Source organism: Sceloporus occidentalis, unplaced genomic scaffold, assembly GCF_023333645.1.
Source record: "Sceloporus occidentalis isolate IW3139 unplaced genomic scaffold, rSceOcc1.0.p SCAF_13, whole genome shotgun sequence".
Classification (NCBI taxonomy): Eukaryota; Metazoa; Chordata; class Lepidosauria; order Squamata; family Phrynosomatidae; genus Sceloporus; species Sceloporus occidentalis.
Window position 1 is genome coordinate 1,316,930 of NW_028316993.1, and position 22,817 is coordinate 1,339,746.

Here is a 22,817-nt window from a genome sequence, read left to right on the forward strand (position 1 = left end):
AGGCTTGGATGCAGGTGTGGGGAGGGGGCCTGCCCCTTTTCGTTTCATTCCCAACACAGGCTAGACATACCCAGTGGTAAGATCCTCAGTCTCCCCTACCCACCCTTCAATACGCCACCATAGACCCCAGAAAGTCTATCTGTGTTTAAAAGAAGCAGCTGCACAGCAGAGGTGGCTGTAATTCAGACCACATTTAATGCACAGAACAATCCAAGCACATTAAAAGATGCAGGCAACAGAACAACACCATGTACATAAGGTGGGGGCTCGGCGGGAGTGCTCCCCCTGCTAGCCTTCAGCAGCCTCTTTATCCCACCCGCCCTCGACCCAAAGCCCCCTAACACATTCTCCCTCCAAGTTGGGAAGGGGTGGGGAGGTAGCTTTCTACCCTTCTCCACCTTTTTTCTCCAAGTCCCCCCACCCCTACATTTTTTAAAAATCCAGCAACACTGAAAAGAAAAAGAAACTCCTGCCTTGTATAATAGCTGGGAGGTCCCCTCGCTCGGCCTCGGTCACCTTTCAGGCGGCCATCCTCGCACCCCCAAGCCCATCACCTAGCACTCCCATCCTGACTCAAGTTAGATGGATGTCGGACTCCACGCCCACCAATTTTCTTCCTCCCCATTTGATGGAGAGGAACCTAAAAGGAAAGCGGCGGAAGAAGGAAATTTGGTGGGGAACTCCAAACTGCAGTGTAGCAAAAAAACAAAACAAAACCCCAACCAAAATTTAAAATAAACAACCATGAGACAAGGGTGCGCATGGAGTGCCAGACTCCCAGCTTTCCCCTCTCCCCAGGAAAAGCTAGGAAGAAACCATTTTGCATGCAACATCATTCTGGTGGGGTAGGAAGGAACAAAAAGAAAGCCCCTTCCCTTCCCAGCCAGGAGATGGAGGAAAGGGACATGGAGCCAAGGGAGAGAGGCTGGCACTTGCTTCGCTCTCTGGCTTTTATGGCTTTTGAGTTGAGTTTTTGGCTCCTTGGGAGTTGACAGGGTGGGTAGGCGCCAGCCAGGCAGTGGTGGGCAAAGGCAGGAAGGAGTTGGCCCCACCACTTCAGCTGGGTTTGAAGGGAAGGGGAAAAGAGAGGGATATCTCACCACAAGATCAGGCCCCTTCCCTCACCACCTTTTAAAAGTAGGGAAAGTGGGGATTCCAGCCAACCTGAAGTAGCAGGTAAAATCATCATTGTTCCAAGGCCAGAGCTCACACACACACACATACACACATTTGACGGCTGGCCCCCCATCACACCAGGACTATGATCTTGGAGCCCTCCAAGTCGGATGCAGAGGAAGGCTGGCAGGGGTGAGGGCACCAGTTTAGGTCAGAGTGATGTAGGCTGAAGCCTTCTCCTTCAGCTGCCGTAGGCACAGGTGGCAGCTCCAGCTTCCTGTGGGGAAGGAAAGCAAGCAGGCATGTCAGGGCCCTTTGCCACTGTGGCAGATAGGGACCCCTTCCCCGCAAAATGGGCATCCGGCTCACCTTCTGGGGGCTCGGCCATGGGGGGACTCAGGCAGTACATGTGGTAGCCCCGGTCGCAGTCATCGCAGAACAGTAGCTGGTCCTGAGAGAGAATAAGAGAGAAAGCAGAAAGGCCACTGGGAGGGAGATCAAGGGCTATGGAACAGGATAGAGGAGGATGGATCCTGGCTCAAACCAAAATATGGAAAGCTGTCCTGTGCTAAATCAAGGGCTTGGGCTATTGAGCCCAGTGGCACCCACCTTGGGAAGGCAATGAGATCTTTTCATCCCGGGTTTAAGCGAGAGTCTTCTCACCTAATCCAACAACCTCACAGTGATGTCTAGGAATTATGCTTGGACCCATTGGCCAAGCGCCTACAGTGCTTTGTGTATGTGTTGTAGCCTTCAAGACATTTCTGACTTAACAGCGACCCTAAAGCAACCCTATTACTGGGTTTTCCTAGCAGGATTTTGTCAGAGGCGGTTTAACTTCCAGTCAGACTGAGAGACTGAGACTTAAACAAAGTCACCCAGTGGCTTTCCATGGCCCAGCCCAGATTTCAACCCTGTTCTCCAGAATGCTAGTCCCAAACTGCGACACCGCCTCTCTACATTGCTATAAGCATAGCTTAAATATTCACCAGTGGAGTTATACTGCACAATCCCTATACAGAATACCAGTGTAACCCAATGAATGGAGATCAGTGGCCAATGACAGCTTATTTAACTGCGAAGCACTATGGCAGTAGGCATATACACCCTACTCTGGGCCCTTCAATATGCTATCACTAATACATCAGTCCTACATATGCATATCTGCTTAATACTGCTGTCACATGGATGCAATTGTTAGGCATTGTCCAAAGCACTCTGCATTCACAGTCCAACTTATGCCTGTGTATGTCACCTGCAATAGCTGATGCTCAACTCTACCAGGAAAGTCCTGGAGATGAAGAGAAAAGGCACACCTTTGGTTTCATCAGATATTCCAGGATGGCACCCTGGACAATTTACAGCCCTAATGAATGGCAAGATGAAGGGGAAAGCTATAGTTGCAATGCTGGCATTCTCCCAGAACATGGGCCCAAAGAGGAGGGAGGGGACCTGCATGACGTGCACAGAATATTCCTGAGTTACCAGTCAAGGCTGAGGCCCACCCAAAAAGTGCGCTTGCATGCATGCCCACCCTTTGACACATCAGGGGTTAAGGGTTTCCATGCAGAGCAGGTTGGCTCACGTACATCGTTCTCTGAGGTGCCACAGAGGCTGCAGCTCTTGCACTCGATGCATTGCCACCGGTAAGTCCGGACAGCTGCTGTCATGTTCACGGTGAACTGCAGGCAGGATGGGTGCCCTGGATGGGAAAGAAAGAGCAGGCGATCAGCTTCGGGTAGGAAAGTGGGCTGAGGCTGCCTTTTCCCTCCTGCCGTTCTTTAAGTCTTTCTTGACCAACCCAGCTTGGGAAGTGGCCATGCTGCTGGCTTGGGCCTAAATCCTATTGCCTGACAAACTGTCAAGGGCATACACAAGTTGCACTATGTATGCAGAGGCGTGCTGTGGTGTTTGACAATAGTTGTATCCAACTGACAGCAGCATTAAGAGGAGTTTCACATTTGAGAGAGTCAAACGGTGGATGAGCATCTTTCAGAAGTGCTTTAGTTGTGTATTCCATCACAGGTAGGGGTTGGAAACCTGCCAATATTCTATTATTCTAATGACTCCAGTACATCTACACAGTTAACAGTATGCAGTGCCATACACACAATTCTTCACATTAGCACTTCTGCTGCAATGTCTCTGAGTACTCTATTCAGTGCTCAAGCCAAGAGGGACCACATCTTATCCCACAGAGCACAATGCTACCTGCCAAAACTCCCATGTTCAAACTCAACAGGTTCAAAGTATTCCTATATGAATCCCCTGAGACCCACAGCTAGCAAGTGCTCACTGTAGCTCACATCCTGCTAGTGATAAAGGCAATAAGTCCCACTATGCATGTGGATCATGCATAGCAGCACAGACATAATCTGCTGACATTGGCAAAAGCAGAATTGTGCATATAGCAACATAGTGCATTGCACTTGGACACTGTAGCTGCACATTACGCACTGTAGTTGCATACTGCACACGCTTGTGCATTGCACAATGGCACCCAGTCGGTGAGGTATGGCAATATGTTGCTATTCTACATGGGGGTGGTGTAGTGCTGTGTAGGGAGAGCTTCCTAGGGGTTGTGTAGTCTCTCCGAATGCATATATTTACACCACACTAAGGGGGATGTTTGGATTACAAGCCAGGATTTGACTAGATAGGCCAAGAGTCTCCCAGTGTCCTATGCTCCTAAGATCCAGGGCTCAAGCATCTGCGCTCACTGACGCCCACAGAGCCTCACCTGAGCGGCCGCAGTCTGCACAGGAAATGAGATCTTCAGGGCAGCCAGTCTTCTTGGAGCCGCCTAGACAGAAATCACAATAACCGTTTGGTATGACTGTGCCGTCCGGAGCTTTCTTAGCTGTAAAACAGCAAGGAGAGGCCAAAATCAAGGGTGGGGCCATGGAGACCTTCTGTGCACCCAACAAACACCTCCCCGCGCCTGTGCGGTTGCGGGGATTCCACCCCAACCTCCTTCCTTCCTTCTGCCCACCCATTCACCCATTCCCAAACTGCAGCTACAGCCAAATGCGCAGCTCCCACTTTGCCCAGGCGACATGCAAGAATCCACAGCAGCTGGCACGTTCCAGGGCAGGAATGACAGATCTGGTAAGGGAACTTGCTAGCTGCCACCCCTGTATCCTGGTGTCTTATCTTGCCATGTGTCCATGGTGCTGTAACACATTGCCACCTGGCACTCTGTGTGCCTTATGTTCACATGCATTCACCAACACTAGTCCAGGCAGCTGGGCCATCCATGCAATGCCCTAAGTGGAGGACCCCTCTGTCAGTGAAAAGGCTTTCCAAGTTTCTAGTCCTCAAGGTCAGAAAGAAAGCGCTCTCAGATGCCTCCACGTTCTTCCTCCCCTCTCTCCATTCCCTGCTCCATCTCTCCAAATTATTTGAAGCACAACAAGAATCGCATGAACTAGGCCAAGCAGTGCCTTCGTTGGCATAATTTTGCTCAGGGAACGTAGTCTTTTGGAAGGCTTTGTTTTAGTAGAGAGACCTCTCTAAGGGAAACCAGTGGGTCATCTTCCTCTCCACCCACACCAACATCTCACCACGACTCTGGATAAGAATGAAAAAGGGAGGACCGAAGCAAGAAAAAGGTGGCATATGATTGAATCGAACTAGGCAGCTCCTTGGCCCTTCCGAAAATGGCAGGTGAGCTGCCCTGACCGATTCTCCCATGGCCCCATCTTTCTATACCTCAACCTTCACAGGGCCGCCCTGGGATTTACCTGTGTGCCTGCGCTGGTTCTCTGGGACCCAATTCAGCTCTTTGTAAAACTCTGGAGAAAGCCAGAAATGCAAAAAATAAAAATAATGGAAATAAGCACGGCGGGGCAGGAGCGGGGAAAGGAATGGAATATATCTAGATCCTCTTGTTATGGGAAGCAAGTCATGTCTGTATGAATAAAGGGGATCTGGGTTATCAATCTCTGCCTATCTGAATAAACAGATAAACAAGCAAAGGGGGGAAATGTGTATATACGTAAAGCAAGAGCCGCTTAGGGAAGGCATGTGAGGCTTTATGGGGGCATGGAAGGCATAGAGGTGGTTCTCTAATGTCAAGCAGGGGATGTGTATGAGAAATGAAGCACCTGCGTACAGAACATGCACCTTCCTTGCTAAGGTTGCAGCCTCCAGACCCAGGGAAGGGAGGCCATCTGTGCTGGGACAAGGTTGCAAGGCACCATCTCTGGGTCTGGAAATGGCAACTGGCCATCCATCATCCAGATCCAGGAAGGTCCCAGAAGCCCTGCTCCTTATCTCTGGGGAATGTGGGTCTCCAGAGCCCCCCACCCCTCCCCAGCCCTCCTTGCATCTCACTCCTTTGTGCAAATTCAACTACATCAGCATGTGCCGGTCTCCATGGTAACTGACTAGGAAAAGGATGGGATGCATTCATTGGGGAGGAGGGGTGGGGAAGGAAGACTCCCCTCTTCCCCCCTTTCCATCCCCCTTGAAAGCCATCATTGTGATGCTATGGGGAAGGAGAATATAGGCTAGACTTGACCCAACCACACCCTGATCCAGATCCTTTTTCTTACTAGCTTTGCCTGATATGCTCCATCCTCATCCCCCCCCCCAAAAAAAGGGGGGAAAAAGGGAGGGGGATCACCATCCATTTGGCTTCCCTTTGCCATGCACAGCGGCCCTCCCCCTCTTTCAGCAATGCTGGCATGTGCAACCACTGAGATAGTAGAGCCCACTGACTAGTATTGAACAGCAGGCTTACAATAACACACAATGACTTTGCACCCCACGGATTTCCAGAATGTCACCCAAGCCGGACAACGATGCCCCCCTCCCCAGCTTAAACGTCATTCTCATTAGGTGCCCAAACACAGAGACAAACCTTACCGCCACAACTTCACATTTCATTTCCACACAAGCAGAGAAATGGGCCTTAGTGGTGGAGGAGTGAATCTTTTCATGCACAGTCACACATAGGCGCGCGTGCAAGGTGCACAAAGATACACAGAATACCTATGTGCATGTGATGACATGCACACTTATAGACACACACAAGCTATAGGGACATATTCTGGTAACAGAGGGCTGCTCAGCCCACACCCAACCTAGACCCCATGCCAAAAATGCAGGCAGCAAAGAATTGACAAAACCATCTCTGAGTATGCCTTGCCTATGAAAACCCATTGGTGACCTTCAGCAAGTCACCTCAATGATGGCAATGATGAACCTCCTCTGACTCCCCCCCCAGGAAAAAAACCCACGACAGAGTTGCCTTAGGGTCGCCAGAAATGATTTGACGGCACACAACACACAAAGAAACCCCTATGAAATTCATGGCATCGCCATAAGTCAGCAGATGACTGGAAGGCACATATGGAGACACACAAACACACACATAACCCTAGTCCCTGACTTTGTGTCTGTCTGGGTAAGAAAGAAAAGGGCTGCGCTTTCATTTCTCCCAGGTACCTTCCTCACGACCTGCAAAGATCTGGCTGGGAGATGGCAGAGTCTATCCTCCCCACTCCACCTCCTATAACCCAGCATCCTGCTTCCGCCACCATGCTGCCAGGACTCCTTGGGGGGTCCCAATTAATTGAAAGTATAAATCAGAGCAGGAAATATGATACCTGCCAATGCCACCCACTAATGTTGCCGTGGAAGCCGTTGGCATCAGTAGGAGCAGGGTAGCTGGGGATATTAAAAGTGGAGACCCTCGCACAGCGATGGGGAGAGAAGTGACAGGAGATAATGGAATGAGGCCACCCTTTTGCAAGAGGAATGGATTGGCAGAGGGACACCAGCCCTTGCTGTTCTTTTTGTAGGTTAATTTGTGATCCATGGATGCAAACCTTTGAAATGCAATAATCTAGCAGAGAAAGAAGGTGGGCTTCTGCAAAATAAAATACAGCTGAAAAGCAATAACAAAACAAAAGAAAAAAACAGCTCAAGCTGAAAAGAATTTAAAAAAAGACAGAGCTATTTGGGGAAGAATATTGGATGCGGCTTTCTGCAAATCAAATGCTTAATTGCTCATCTAGCCCATCATTCACTACGCTGAACATCAGTAAGGGTTTTTTGGTCTCTATTGTGTGTCTGTGAGGAGTATTTTTTGCTGCCGTACCCAGAGATGCACCAGAAATTGAACCCTGGACTTTTTGGATACAAATTAGAAGATCCCATGTTGGGCTACGGACCCTTTCTAAACGTTGCTGTTCTTACTGTTCTTATGTTATTCTTGGCAATTCAACAGCAGATCTGTATGTTCAAATGGCTTGACATACATTACTTGGTTGAAACCCAACAACGCCCTTGTGACGTAGATCAGGATGAATAAATGCTTCCAATGAAATGCAAAACTGTCTTAAGATGCAGGCTTGGGAGGCTGAGCTTTCCAATATACCCGCAATCTGTTACCCGGAGTCAAGCTAGATGACTCTGCCAGTATGCACTGGACGCTGGGTTGGGGGCAATTCCTCCTGAAGTAGTAAACAGAGATGGGGGACTCACGTTTGTGGTTGTTCTTACGATGGAAGGGCAAGGTGTGACGTTCAGGGCCTTCCTCGCCCTCCTCCTCCGCCAGGTGTGTATGCGTGTAATGGTAGCTCAGTCCTGGACGGTTCTTGTAGCGCTTCCCACAAACTGAAGGAGGAAGAAGAAGGCACACAGAAAATGGTAAGATGCTCTCCAAAAAGAGAGTAACAGACAGACAAACAGGAATCCTACATGACACAACATAGTGTATTAGCTCTGCTTGTGGAACCACATTACAGCTGCCTATGGCTGGCGCCTTGTAGCCACATACAAAATGATTGCAGTCAATATCCACTGACTCTTTATCCACAGATTCAAGCATCCACGGATGCCAGCCCTTCACCCACAAATTCATTTGCACTGGAAAAGAACAGCTGCCACAAGGTGGATCCCCACTTTGCTGAACTGCATTCTTTGCAGGACTGAGTCATGCCCTCCTGGGGAGGATGCCAAGAAGAGAGGTCCACCAACAAGGGCACTCACAACTCTCAAAAATAACTGCGTAAGTCAGAGGGCCATTTCGTACTGCCCAATTCTAGCACTACAATTCCACTTTAACTGCCACGGTTCCACCTTATGGGATCCTGGGATCTGCCGTTTAGAGAGAGGTGTTTAGAATTCTCAGCATCACCAAACTACAGATCCCAGTATTCCATAGAAAAGGGAAGCAGGATTATAGTGCCATAATTGTGGGATCATAAGTGTTGTGTGGATCCTCATGAAATATTCTGCCTGCTGGAAGGCACCCTGCAATTCCCCTCTCCATCCTCACACCAAGATTTCACTAGCACATGCCCTCATGCTTCTTCCAAGCTCCTCTCTTGCTCCCTTGAACCCATAGATTTTAGTCTGTATGTAGAGGACTATTTGTACTCCATTTCTCAAAAAGCTTGGGGACCAAATGGAACTTCTATCTAACCCATGGCTCTTCACTGAAGGGAGGTAGCCTTCACAATATCTAAGTATACTTTGTACCTCCTCGACTGGTTGGTAGGAGCGGTTAGATTTTAGGTGTCAAGATCACAGACCTCCCAAACCAGCATCAAGCCACCATCAGGGCAAAAGCTCTACATCCTCCACGCAACCACCCAAACCCATATGCCAATACCCAGATGCCACTGCCCCCAAAGACGCACACTCACTGTCACAAACATAGGGTTTGTCTCGGTCCTCCAGCAACGCAGCATCTTGTCTCTTCCGCAGTCCTCCAATCCCATACGCCTAGAGTTGGGGAAGACAAAAGGCTTTGCGTGATTCTCATTTTAAAGAGCTGTTGTTGCTGTTGTTAACTGCCTTCACATCCATCTGGACCTATGGCGACCCTATGGATGAGACATCTCCAGGCCCCCCTGTCCTCTACTGCTCTGCACAACTCCTGCAAACTCATATTCATTGTCTCTTTAATAAAGTTCATCCATGTGGCCTTCCTCTCTTTCTACTTCCTTCTACCTTTCCTAACATCATTGTTTTTTCCCAACGATTCATGCCTTCTCATGATGTATCCAAAGTACGACAGTCTAAGTCTTGTCATTTTGGCTTGTAGGGACATTTCTGGCTTGATCTGCTCTAGGACTCATTTAAAGAGCGCATGATTTTAATTTCCAAAACCAAAGCAGAGCTCATGGATGCACAAAGGGGGATGTGATGGCAGCATGAGGGCAGCTGGGCTTCAAAGCCAACTGGCAAGAGTTTGCCTTTCCAAAAAGGTAAATACAGCTCTCTTGCTCGCTCTCATCAGAAGAAACATCACCTAAAACAGGGCTTGGGAGCCAGGAGGCAATTTCTCATCTTCAGGCCCCCTCCTGACACATATAGACACACAGAGACCCTAAATTCTTCTGTTTTCCTTTACTGTTTTCCTTTAAGTGTCAAGGGTTACAAAAATTTCCCTGCAGTGATGTTGAAAACATTAAAAAATAATCCTATATATGGTAACTGTGGCAAGAATGGCATTTGCCAAACAACGGAAGAATTCAGAGATACCATCTTTAGATGGCTGGTTACCAAAGACATTGGATATAATGGAAATGGATAGACTGACTATGTACCGAAAAGATAAGACTACTACAGAGATAGAAGACATTTGGGAGCCATTAGTGAGATATTGTTTTAACCTCTTGAAAAGGAAACATTACTTTCTGCATAAAGATTTCCTATCAAGCAATTGTGAGAATCAAGCAGGTAATGCCAGCCACAGATGCTGGCGAAACGTCAGGAATAAGCTCTTCTAGAACATGGCCACAGAGTCCGAAAAACCCACAAAAAGCTATCAACCAAGTTAAACCAGCAAAAGCCTAATTGCCCAATTGCTGCCAAGTTCCTTGCAAGACCTGAGCTGCTCTGCACATTTGCAACCACCAGCCGACAAACAGCTTTGCAAGACGTGAGCTGAACAGCAAAGGCAATTCAAGCTCAAACCCATCGGAATAAAAAAGAGAGGGGTGCGTGGTTTAAAAAGCACATTCAGCCTAAACATGTAGAAATCTAAAAATGCGCCTTTGTGCGTTCAGCTTTTAACGCAGATTAAGGAATGTGCTTTTGAACAGGTGCCAACCCTAAAAAGGAGCTGACCTACTTTGAGCGCTTTTGCTTTCCAGCCTCCGAAAAGGAATGGGATTAGGGGCAGAAGGCGGGGAGGGAGACTGGTTGGGGGTGGCTGGGCACGGGTGCCAGCTGGTAGTGAGACTGTGTGGGGTGGCATTGCCCACCATGGCAGAAGGAAGGAAAGGAAGGAGACAGGCAGCCTCTTCCACTTGACAAATGCTAGAAAGACACAGTCTGGCTGCGCAAATGTCTTGCATCTGTCTTTCAAACAAAACCAGCAGGGGGTTTTCAGAACCCACTTGACACGAGACGTCGGCTCTTTAGATCCAGGAAGAGCCTAGAAAGAGACATTGCTCCCCATGGACATCTTTGCATGCAAGATCTCGCCTGCATCTTCACACTGGGGCTAATTTCGGCACTAAAGAGAGATTTAAAGCGCTTTGAAAGCATCCCGCAAATAAAGCCAAAATGGCAAGTAATTGCGCAAATGATTATCACATGCAATTGTGCAAATAAAGTGAAATGCGTTGTCGCTGAAATTCCGAAAGTAAAAAAGTGCACATTAACGCTTCTCTGTGACCACTTTAATGGTGAGTTTTGTGCAACGTCATGTGAAATCCCATGAATGTCCCAGGAAAATTACGTAATTACACGTAACCATGTCACACGACGTCACACAAAACCCGCCATTAAAGTAGTCACAAAGAAGCATCAACACGCATCTTTTTACTTTCAGGGTTTCAGCGACAGTGCATTTACGATACCACTTTATTTGCGCAATTGCGTGTGATAATCATTACTCGCCATTTTCGCTCTATTTGCGGGATGCTTAAAATGCTCTTTAATGTCTCTTTAATGGCGAATATAGCCCCAGTGTGATTAATTCCTAAGATAGGTTTGCCATAAGACTTGAAGGCAGACAACAAGAATCAACCAAACAGCAAATTCCGGGATTACAGTGGACGAAACCACAGCAGTTAGACAGGATCATAATGCAATAACTGTCTAGTGTGAAAGGATCCACTGGTTCTTGGCACACCTTTCTTTTCCTATTTTTCCTTCCACGATTCAAGGAAACCAGCTGCTTTCCAGCTTCTGCCATTTAATGCTTTCTATCACGCACACAGAAACTCTGAAGTGGGGTGGAGAGGCAAAGGGGCAGTAAGCCAATTTTTGCAAAGACGAGATGATTTACATAATCTTTATGCAAGCTTGTGCCCATCTGTATCTTGCCTCATTTTGCCTGTCCCTGGCACAGTCAGCTGCGCTGCTCCCCTTCGCCACCTGCAGCTGCTTGGAGTTGGGCAGAGAAGGGGATGGAGGTTTTGGAGTGGAATTCGAACTCAAGGGAAGGGGTTCCTTAGCCCAGCTTCCCTGCCCTCCATACCCTCTTGGCCAGGACAGCCTCTCCTTCCATGTCAATCATTTGTACATCAAAAATGCTTTGCTGTGTTGGACCCAAGTTGATCCACCTTTTCTAGCATCCAACAACTTCTCAGACCAACCAGCCACATTTGTGGTTGTGTGCCTTCAAGTTGTTTCCAACTTATGGAGACCCTAAGGCAACCTTATTGTGGGGTTTTCCTGGCACGTTTTTTCAGAGTTGCTATCCTCTGATGCCAAGAGTGTGTGACTTGCACAAGATCACCCAGAATAGTTTTTTGTGGGTCTTTCAAGTTATGTGGCCATGTTCTAGAAGAGTTCCTGACGTTTCGCCAGCATCTGTGGCTGGCATCTTCAGAGGATCTGATGCTGGCGGAACATCAGGAATAAACTCTTCTAGAACATTGCCACATAGCCCAAAAAACCCACAAAAAACTATGGATGCCGGCCATGAAAGCCTTCAACATCATCACCCAGTATGTTTCCATGGCCAAGCCAGAATTCAAACCCTGGTCTCCAGAGTCGCAGAAGCTGGAAAGCAGCTGGTTTCCTTGAATCGTGGAAGGAAAAATAGGAAAAGAAAGGCACACAACAAGAGCAACAACATTAGCGTACTATTATACTAAAACAATACAACTAATTTATCATCATCAATATCTGATTATGCTTTCATTAGCTATGTGCCGGTAATCTGTTTGCTCTTCTTGTGAGCAGGATCTGAGGAAACAGCAAGCAAATACAATTCCAAGGATGCTTCTCCTAGCAAACTCTGTAGCCCTTCTCCTTGGTCTTCCCATCCTGGACACCTTCCACTGTGACTCCCCTGGACATACCTTGCTTTTGGCTTTGTTCTTACGGCGAGGGACATCATCTTCCAGGTCATCTGTGTCCAAGTCGTGAAGGAATTCGCCAATAGGAGCTTTCTGCAACAGAGAGAAAGAGAATAGCAAAGACACAACTAGTGCCAGTGCACATGTAAATACATTTAGGCTGTGTGTATGCTATTGTAATTTAAAGGTACGCTTAAATTTTGCTAGTTACTTGTGTCACAACTGTTGCCATTACAGTCAGTGATATACAGGAATGATGGTTTATAAGGAACGTTAGTACACCTTACTAAGGACTCTGTATAGTGTGCTATGGGAGGAGGTAAGTGCGCTGGGTGACACCATGAGTAACTTCTGTGGGTGATGCCAACCCTAGTGATGCCACTGATAAGAGAAGCAGTCATCTCCCAAGCTAACAGTAGCCTAAGATCAGGTACTTTGGCCATATAATGAGAAGGCATGGAAAGGTAGAAGAAGGAGAAGAAGACCACATGCCAGATGGATGGGCTCAATTGGGGGGGACATGGGCATAGGATTGCAGGAACTAAGTAGAGAAGTGGAACACAAGGGTTCTTGGAGGGTCTCCATGAGTTAAAAAATCAACCTGAAAACAGATAACAACAATAACAAAGTTCAGGTATTTCAGGGATGGAAACCCTCCAGCTGGTGTTGGACTGCAATGGCCAGCAGCCCTAAGCGTAGCCTATGGTTAGATATGCTGAAATGACAGTTAAACATATGGAGGTCCAGATTTTCAGCACCCCATTCCTAACACAACAACCCTAGAAGGCAGATCTTATGCCAGTATAAATATCCACACATCACAGCCACTCAAGAAGAGCTATCCTAATGTCTTCTTGGCAGATGTGGCTGGATCCAGAAGCTCTGGAGTCATTTGAGATTCAGACCTTAAGTAGAGATTCAGACTCTAAATCAGGCCCTAAATTGCCCTCCGTCTCCATCATCACACACAGAAAAAGGGTTCTGTCTCTCCTCATGTTATGGGGCAGGGGACATTGTAGAGAAAAGGAAGGAAGCTATTTGAAAGAGCTTATCTGAGATCAGGAATAGCAAAGAGGGTTGTTGATGGATGGGCAACCACGTTTGGCCGAGATCTCTCCTTTCTCTTACCGGACAGTCCAAGTTCAGCTCCTCCTCCTTCAGTTCTGGCTTCTTGTCTCCGGTTTCAGCACACAGCAAGGCTTCCAACACAGGACCCTCAGGCAAGCCACCTTCCTTCTTCAAAGGGGGCTCACAATCTAGGGAGAAAGGAAAGAGGGCTGCAGTTGGGTGGTATAAGATGCTAGTCTTCTAGTGGAGACATCTGCTCCCAAGGCTAAGGATCACTCATTTCTCCTTTTAGTCCTTCCACCACTGCAAGCTTTACATTCTAATACAGGTATACCCCAGTACAATAACATCCCAAATCCACAAAACAGTGATGCCTTTATCAGGCCAACAGTGGAATCACTGTTTTGTGGATTTGGGATGTTATTGTACTTTGCTATATGGCCAACACAGCTACCCTGGATATGTTTTCCAGGTATACTCTAATTAAAGAAGCCGATACATCTTTCCCAAATGAGTGTTTCCTTCAATCCCCAAATTCCTAGCATTGAAGAGAGTGAGACACTGAAAACCATTCACATCTTGAACTCTTCTAGGCTGCATCCACACTGCAGAAATAATCCAGGTTGACACCACTTTAACTGTCATGGCTCAATGCTCTGGGATTCTAGGTGTTGGAGTATTGGGAGATATTTAGTCTCCTCTCTCAGGGATCTCTGGTGACACAACAAACTATAAATCCCAAAGTTCCACAGCATTGCGCCATGGCAATTGAAGTGTTGTCAAACTGCATTGTTTCTGCAGTGCAGATGCAGCCTCAGTTTAGTCATCTTGGCTTCTTTGGAGAAATCAGGCTTGATCTCCTCTAAGACCAGCTCATTTATCTTTCCAGCAAGACATTTCAAATGCGTTTATTCTCTTCCTATAAGCTTTCTGCACTGTCCTGCTTTTGCAACCAATCACAGAAGTTGAAAATATTATGGCATAGACCATCTTGGCCTTGGTATTCAATACTATGTCTTTACACATTATGTCCTAACAACCTATCTTTTCTATACTTTGGTGCAATCATCAATCACAGACTTCAGTCCAGAAATCAGAAGGCCAGGAAGAGTAGCTTTGAAGGAACTAGATAAGATCCTTAAGTGTAAATACGTCATATGACTCTACTATGAAGCCACAAACACTTTGGCAAAAGGAGAAAGCCATGCATCCTCAACCTTTAAAACCCAGAAATTGTTCAATCGACCTATATGGCATAGTCCCAGGCTATCTTAAAGACCATATTTCCCTATATGAATTTTAAGATCTTTGGAGGTCTCACCACATTCACAGTTATGGCTGGTAAGGGCCCAGGAATGACCCTCCTTGGAGGCTGCTTCTAGGCTCGCTGCCAAGCGGGGCAGGCAAAAACTGTCCTCTTTAAACAGGCTTTTAATACGTAACTGGCCCCAGAGAGGCTTCTTATTCGGGTGTTTGCTTCTGTATATTTGTAATGATTTTATACGTTCAACTTGTTATATCAATCTCATGTTTTTTACATTGTGCTTTGAAATTGCACCGTTTTTTAAATCCATCTTTTGTGAGCCACCTTAGGTCCACTTTAGGAGAAAGGCAGCATAAGAAAGAAAGAAAGAAATCTGGTTGGGGTAGTGCAAGTTTAATATGCTTTTAATTGTTTTAAATTAGTGTATCATTTAAGAGGATTACATTTAACGCTTTTTAAAGAACTTTTGTATTCCATATTTTTTATTTTTAGCTGTATTGTTTGAATGTATGACATGAGCCACTTTGGGAGAGAAGCAGGACATAAATAAAGTGCTTAGTTCACTATGAAGTGGTATAGAGATGTAAAGGGCTATTATTGTTGTCCTCGTTGTTATTGTGTGCCTTCAAGTCATGGCAATTCTAAGGTGAATCTATCATGGTTTTTTCTTGGCAGGTTTCTTCAGAGGTGGGTTGCCATTACCATCCTCTGAGAGACTGTGACTTGCCATAAGTCACCAAGTGGGTTTATATGGCCAAGCCAGGATTAGATTCCCAGTCTCCAGGGCCATAGTCCAATGCTCTGTTTAAATTTGTTTTAAACCGTAGTGTGGACGTATCCTGAATCTGTAGCCAGAACTACCTAGCGATCCCTTTTGCCCTCCTGGTAGGGATCCACCCAGCTCCCTCTGCCTCACTGGAAAGCCTCCCAATAAGCCATTCCTTACCGATCTTGAATTCACAGGGCCGAAGTCTTGGATCCTCCAGGATATTCAGCCGCCGCTTCTTGCGCCAACACCGAGCTGGATAGGTGTAGATCTGACCCGGCGCCAGCCCTGAAGGAGATGCAGGATGAGCTACAAGACATCTTTCCCAAAAGGTTGGTACTGAAACTGCCTCTTTATTCTGGGGGACCAGGCTAAGGGATGGGAAAAGGCCACTGCTGCTTGTCCTCTCTAGGATGGGAAGCTGATGCTTTTCAGATGCTATTGAACATCCAGCAATCCTAGCCGACATACAGCTAAGAGAGCTATACCATCTGTATAGCTGACATATCCATTTCAACCCTGGGAAGGTTCCTATTTTGTTCAGATCTTGCCTTGCTAAGTTTTTCAGTTTACATCTAGACACAGCACTATTGGGGATATTGCAGCCAGGGCTATTTTAGGGATGGGGGGTGCTATCCATATCTCATCCTGTCTCTCTCTACATCGGCTTGAAGCTCTTCTATGTTAGGAAGCCAGCTTTCCTTGCCTCTCAGGTTCCTGGCTGCATGCACTGTCTCTCATCCACTTTGCCAACTCCCTCCCCTTCTGGGCACAATGCCCTCAGGTGCCAAGGCCTCTGAGGAAGGGTCAATTCTACGTACAGCGCCTAGCATCAGGGGTGCATGCCTCATCATAGAGCTACAGCACCCGCACCTGGACCCCGGTGGGTCTTCTCCATCCAGATGTAGCAATTGTTCTGGGCGACCCCCGTCTGCGAATCAAGGAAAGGTAGGCGCATGCTGCGTTCGGCACACAACCGGGCATTGTAGCTGCGGCAGTGTTCAATGGCTTCCCGGTAGAAATCTTCACCCAGGCTGTGAAGAAGAAGAGTCACAGTTCTAAAACCTTGCTTAAAAGCCCCAAATCGGTCCAAAATGCCTTCTTGTCTTTCTCTTGCACCCTTATGAGTTTCAGCAGCAGTTTTCCTGTCTATCTTGCAACTGAACTCTTGCAAAGTTTATGTTGTTTAAAAGGCCCTTCGCATGAGCTCTGGCAGCAAGTTTTGAATTAGTACAGGATCGCAACACTTGTGCAATGTCCTTTTGTTCTATTTAAAACCCCAGTTACCTTGCGCAGCGGCAATACATGTTCAAACCCCAATCTTGAAGGCATTTACTTAGAAGTGAGTCACATCAATTTCAATCAAATTTATTTCCCACTAAACGTTTTATGGTTGCATTAGAAGCTTCTTGGAGGAAAAAAGGGTCAGGAAGGATTATGAGTTAGATCTAGGGGGATCTGATCCACTCAAATTCCCTTTGCGGGCCAGTGACCTGACCATTCAGGAATGTGACACCTAGCTTTCCCAGTCCTGGAATTACAAGTATACCTCAGTTATTGCAGATGATGTGTTCCTAGGTTGGTACCAGATGTAGAGATAACATGGGGAAAATAGGAATAGGTCCCTACGCCACATAAAAGATGTTTCAGCAAAAATTTTATCCAAAATTAACAATATGCACATGTGAAATGAAACACTTAATATGTTTCAGCAACACTTCCCCCCCCAAAATTGACAATATCCATATGTGACATGAAACAACCAAGTCAGGTAAGTATACAAAAACACTGTTATCCTTCTAAAGACTCTTTGAAAGTGTCTTCCAAAATGCATGCAGGGACACTGTGCAGGCGGCACACACAGCTACAAAAGGACAGACTAGAGATGAATCCCACATTTTCACACCTTAACCTTCACTGCATTGTTTAATGCTGACATGCTGCTGCAACCTGACACTCAAAATCTGTATTTCTCCAACCCTCCTTCATCATGCTCCAATGCCAATGCTGCTAAAAAAAACCTTCCAGCTAGACAGAGGATGAGAGGGGAAAAACCAGGGCTGGGCAGCATAAGAAAACATAAATTTCTTTGGCTGCATCTACACTGCAGAATGAATGCAATTTGGCACTGCTTTATCTGCCATGGCTGAATCTCATGGAATTCTGGGATTTGTAGTTTTGCAAGATAGGTGGCCTTCCTCTGCCAGAGAGCTCTGGTGCCACAACGAACTACAAATCCTAGTATTCCATAGGATGGAGCCATGACATTTAAAGTGATGTCAAACTGCATTATTTCTGCACTGTCCTATGTCAGAGCCGTTTTTAACTGTACATAGATCCACTGGGAAGTACAAACAAAAAAGCCAGTTGCACAGTGGCCAGAGATCCAAAGGATTATGTTGGCTACCCCACCGCAATGAGATGTTCAATGCCAAGACAGACTCTGCCCAGATAAAGAATTGCCAATATAGACAGTCATACAAGGGAGTGGCAGATGGAGGCAACATCATTTGGGTTCAAGTACTGAAAACAGGGAAAAAGGAAAAAACATGGGAACCATCCTGCAAAGGATCTGTGGTGCGACAAGTCTCTCTTGTCTGCTGGTAGGTTTTGGGAGGCGGAGAAGAAAAACCACAATGCAAGATGTGAGAAGAAGGAGATGTCCCAGGGAACAGACTGCCACAATGTCAAGATCAGGGCAGATTCAAAAGCTAAATCTCCAATGTGCACACATACATATATAGACATATACCACAAAGCTGAAGCCGAACGATAAATAGGATGGCCACACGCCAAGGAAAATAGGGTGGCTGCACCCACAATAGTTGTGGATCAGAGCCAGGAACCATGCGGCCCTCCAGATGTTGTTGGACTGCAGCTCTCAGCAGCAGAAACCAGTGTTGAGGAATGCTGGGAGATGCAATCCAGCAACATCTGGCAGGCCACCCAATTCCCACCCTGGTTAAAGATGGAGCAATGCCGGCAGGCCAAGCATGCTGGAGCAGCTTTGTTGTTGTTGTTATTGTTATGTGCCCTCAAGCCATTTTCGGCTTACGGCAACCCCAAGACAAACCACCGGGTGAAATTCCTCCATCTGCACAACCATTGAAGAGGCTTGCTTCCTTTGGCTACCCTGAAGCTGCCAACCTCCCACTGCCTGGGTCTTTGGCCTTTTTGCCTGCGGATGCATTAGCCTCTGGTGAACTAGGCTTATTTTGTATTACATGGCTCTCTGCGCCCTCAATGCCAGGCTTCACACACAATAATCATGAATCATAAAGCCATCATTTTTATTTTTTAAAGAGTGCCTCTGCCCATAAGCAGACGCAATTCTCCCCAGGGCATTATTAGGCAGACTGTCCAAAGCTATTTGGCCAGGCCTTGAATTTGCCCAGATGTTCAATGTAACCTGTGCATGCACTCACACACACACACACACACACATCTTCGCACATTGCTGCCACTGCTTTACCATTTTCCAAAATCCCAATTTGACACGAACAATCCTATTGGGGACATGAATAATCTATTGGGGAACAAAAATGAATGGGGAAGGTTACATTTCCCCAGCTGTGCCCTTTTCGGCCACATTGGCACATCCTCCAGAAAAGAGCAAAGGGAATGAATGAACCTGCCCCAACTGGACCATCCAGTGTCCCAAAAATACTGCCCTACCCACCCCTTTCCATGGCATCAGCTTGGCACAGGGGTACACATACCCCTGAGGTGGGGGGACATGCCCATTTCCTTGAAGCTCACTCCTGGGCACCCCTGTGCCAACGTTCAGCCTCGCCGAGTGCCTTCTGTCCCCATGCAAACACAGAGAGATATGTGGCTGTGGGCCACTGGGGTCCCCTTCTGGATGGGAGGCAGGGCTCCATCCCTGCCAGGCATCTTGTGCCCAGAGAGATGGAGAGACAGGTGGCACCTTTCACATCCAGCAAACATCCCCATCTGTGCTGGCTTCCACTCCAACCAAGCACAGAGCCTTAAAACCGCCCCTGCCTCATCCTTCTCCCCCACCCACCCATTGCTGCCCACCCTGGCAAGAACCAGATGCCAACCTGGCTGTGCCCCCATCTCTGGGCACCCATTGCTGGGGAGGTGAGAGAGGCAGAAGAGGGAGAAAGCATCCATTCCCTTTCTTCCCCAGCCTCTCTTTCATCTTCTTGGCTCCCCTCCTTGTGCCAGTCAAGGGGGGCTGAAATGATCATGCCACCCACCCTCCAGATGTGGGGCACACACTCACCATTTGATAGGCTTGTGCACAGCTGTAGCCATTTTGACACGGTATGCAAAATCCCTCTGTCTGCTTGGCTGGCTGGAGAAGCAGAAAGAGAGAGAAAGAGAGAGAGAGAAAATCCCCCCCCCCTTTCTTTTCTTTTCTTTCTTTGCTTTTTTTTAATACCTCTCACATCAGAATATACTGTACAATTTTATTCATTCTCCAGCAAGCCTGCAAGGAGGGGGGGTCCAATCACAGCCCAGCTCCTTTGAGCCCCAGTGCACCATGGGGAATGTAGTCTCTGGCCTTTGCAGAAGCCACCCTCCATGCAACACTCTCTTTCTATTATTTTTTTTGCATTATGAATCTTTTTCCACCACTCCCTTCCTCCTCCTCCTCCTCCTCCCTTCCGCAAGCTCTTGGCAAGCTGGAAGGGGATGCCAGGCAGCTGCTGCCACCCAGGAACTACAACTCCCAGGGGGCCTTGCGTTTGACAGCTGGGGAGCCCACCTCCAAAAGGAGGGAGGGAGGGAGGCTGGGAGGTGGATAGTTTAAAAAATGGAGCTGGGGGAGGAAGAGGGGGATGGAAGGGGCGTTTTAATCCCAATATAAATGGTATTGCAAATCGAAGCATCCTTTTGGAGTGGCTGCTTTCCTGGAGGGAGCAGAGCATCTGCAAAGCAGGCATCGCTTCTTCTTCTTCTTCTTCTGCTGCTGCTGCTGCTGCTGCAGCAGCCCCGAAGCAGGTGCCAGGGCCATCCTTCCTCAAGAGGTGAAAAAGGAGGGGGGCAGGTGGAAAGGCCAAAAGGGTCTCCACTCAGATCCCCCCCCAAGAGAGAAAAGCCCAGCCCTTTGGCTTCGAGGCTTCCTCTGGGGTTCCTCTTTCAAATGCCAGCCCTGGATCAAGAGATGCTCTGATCAGGACCAGAGTGTTCCTGAGCATGTGCAAAGAGGAAGCTTGCTTGCATGCCTGCCTACTTTCTCTTTCTTTTCTTTCTCTTTCTTTCTTTCTTTCTCTCTTTCTTTCCTTCCTTCCTTCCTTCCTTCCTTCCTTCCTTCCATCTCTCTCTCTCTCTCTCTCTCTCTCTATTTATTTTCTCTCCTCCCTCCCTCCCTCCCTCCCTCCCTTTCTCTCCTTCCCACCTTCCTTCCTTCCTTCTCTTTATTTATTTATTTATTTTCTCTCCTCCCCTCCCTCCCTCCCTCTCTACCTTCCGCCTTTTTTCTATCCTTCCTTCCTTTTTCTTTCTCTCCTTCCTTCCTTCCGTCTTTCTCCTTCCTTCCTTCTTTCCTTCCTTTCCCAGAAATGAGTAGAGGGAGATGGACTCTGATTTCCAGGCAGGACACACACACATCATCACCATCATCCTCTTGTTGGTGGCTTCAGAGTTGGACCTGCGACCCTCTCCACTCCCACTAGGCAAGACTGCCACTAACAAGTCTGGGGTTATTTCTTTTTCCCTTATGTGTTCTGCTCTGGAGCCACAACAAACTACAGTTCCCAGAATCCCACAGCATGGAGCCATGACATTTAAAGCGGTATCAAACCGGATTATTTCTGCAGTGTGGATGCAGTTTGGGAGGCTGCGTGCAAGTCCCACCTGGGTATTTCACAGGGTCCAGACCCAGAGCCTCCTTTCTTGGACTGGGAGCTCCTCTGGGCCATCCCTGGGGGGCTTCCAAGGCGAAAGTGTGGGCAGAGGGACCACTTTGCCCCATAAGGACCAAGGGCTTGGATACTACATCTTCCAGGAAGGGGGGTCTGAAAACCGCCCCTCCCTCCCTCCCAGACAGAGGTGCATGGATAGGATAGGAAAAGATAAGATAGGTAGGTAGGTAGGCAGATAGGCAGATAGATATGTAGGGACAAGGGGAGGGGAGGATGTGGATGCAATTAAGATGGATGGATGGATGGATGGATGGATGGATGGATGGATGGGTAGACAGACAGACAGACAGGGAGGGAGGGAGGGAGGGAAAGGGAGGATGTGAATTTAGAGAGATGGTTTTTCTTTTAGGGAGGGGAGTCACTGAATGCAGAGAAGGAAGGAAGGAAGGAAGGAAAAGCACAGAAAGGAACTGCACACAATTGAAAAAGGAAATATTTATTTATGAGGGGGGTAATTGACTTCAGGGAAGGGGAGAAAGGAAGGGAAAATGAAGCACAGAGAAGCACAGCACACAACTGGAAAAAGGAAATGTTTATTTACTTGTTTATTTATGGAGGAATCATTGACTGCAGGGAAGGAAGGAAAGGAAGAAAAAAGCGAAGAAAGGAACGACACACAATTGGAAAAAAATGATTTATTTATTTATTTGGGAGAGACTCATTGGCTGCAAGGAAGGAAGAATGGATGGAAGGAAGGGGAAAGCACAGAAAGGAACAGCACACAACTGAAAATTGAGATATATATATAGTGTGTGTATATATATATATATATTTATGTATGTATATGTATATGTATATGATCTACTACATACAAACAGTGCACACAACTGAAAAAGGAAATACATGCATACACACCTATGCATGTGTGTGTGTTCAATATATATAGATACACACATACATATACATATATGCATCTGTGTGCACTGTGCATGTCTTTCCTTTTTCAATTACGTGCAGTTCCTTTCTATGCTTTTTCTTCCCTTCCCTTCTCTTCAGTCAATGAGTCCCCCCCAGAAGAAAACCCTCCTCTGCCCCCCAATTCCTGGCTGCCAGAGATATAGTCTGCCCTCCCTTTCCAATTTATTCTTTCAAGGAGAGAAAACAAGCCCTGAGCATTGCTGGAGCATCTCACAAGGGAGAGACTGAGCCTTCAAAGGAGAGATAGAAGGTTCGGGGCTATGCTCAGGATAGGTGAGGGATTGGGGCCTATCCATGGAAAAGCAAAGGCCTCCCCAGGTCTGTTCATCTGGATGGTTGCAATGAGCCTCCATGGCCAAAGGCAGTATAGCTTTACTTATTAGTTCCCTGCAGGCAAGGGCCTTTTTTTGCTGACCTAGACCAGATTTGTATTTGGGGGCCTGTAAACTCTCCCTTCAAAGGAAATTGGATTCCAATTCCTATCAGCCCCAGCCAACAGAGCAAATGTCCAAGAATGA

The 22,817-nt window shown here is 47.2% G+C and overlaps 1 protein-coding gene across 4 annotated transcripts; it reads right to left on the reverse strand.

Annotated features, from left to right (window-relative positions):
• Positions 1-204: 204 nt before the first annotated feature.
• DPF1 (double PHD fingers 1) lies at positions 205-19,918 on the reverse strand. 4 transcript variants are annotated; one of them, XM_089478654.1, is made up of 12 exons: positions 19,737-19,918; positions 16,361-16,521; positions 15,668-15,775; positions 13,518-13,645; positions 12,393-12,482; positions 8,775-8,853; positions 7,609-7,740; positions 4,860-4,910; positions 3,857-3,919; positions 2,706-2,818; positions 1,486-1,567; positions 205-1,393 (listed from the first exon to the last, which is right to left on the reverse strand). In XM_089478654.1, the coding sequence occupies exons 1-12, from the start codon at positions 19,766-19,768 to the stop codon at positions 1,323-1,325; spliced, it is 1,110 nt and encodes a 369-aa protein (XP_089334780.1). In that variant the 5' UTR covers positions 19,769-19,918; the 3' UTR covers positions 205-1,322. The 4 variants fall into 4 exon arrangements, with proteins under 4 accessions (XP_089334780.1, XP_089334778.1, XP_089334781.1 ...); XM_089478652.1 differs by having other exon boundaries at positions 3,857-3,976; XM_089478655.1 differs by lacking the exon at positions 4,860-4,910.
• Between the last annotated feature and the right edge of the window lie 2,899 nt (positions 19,919-22,817).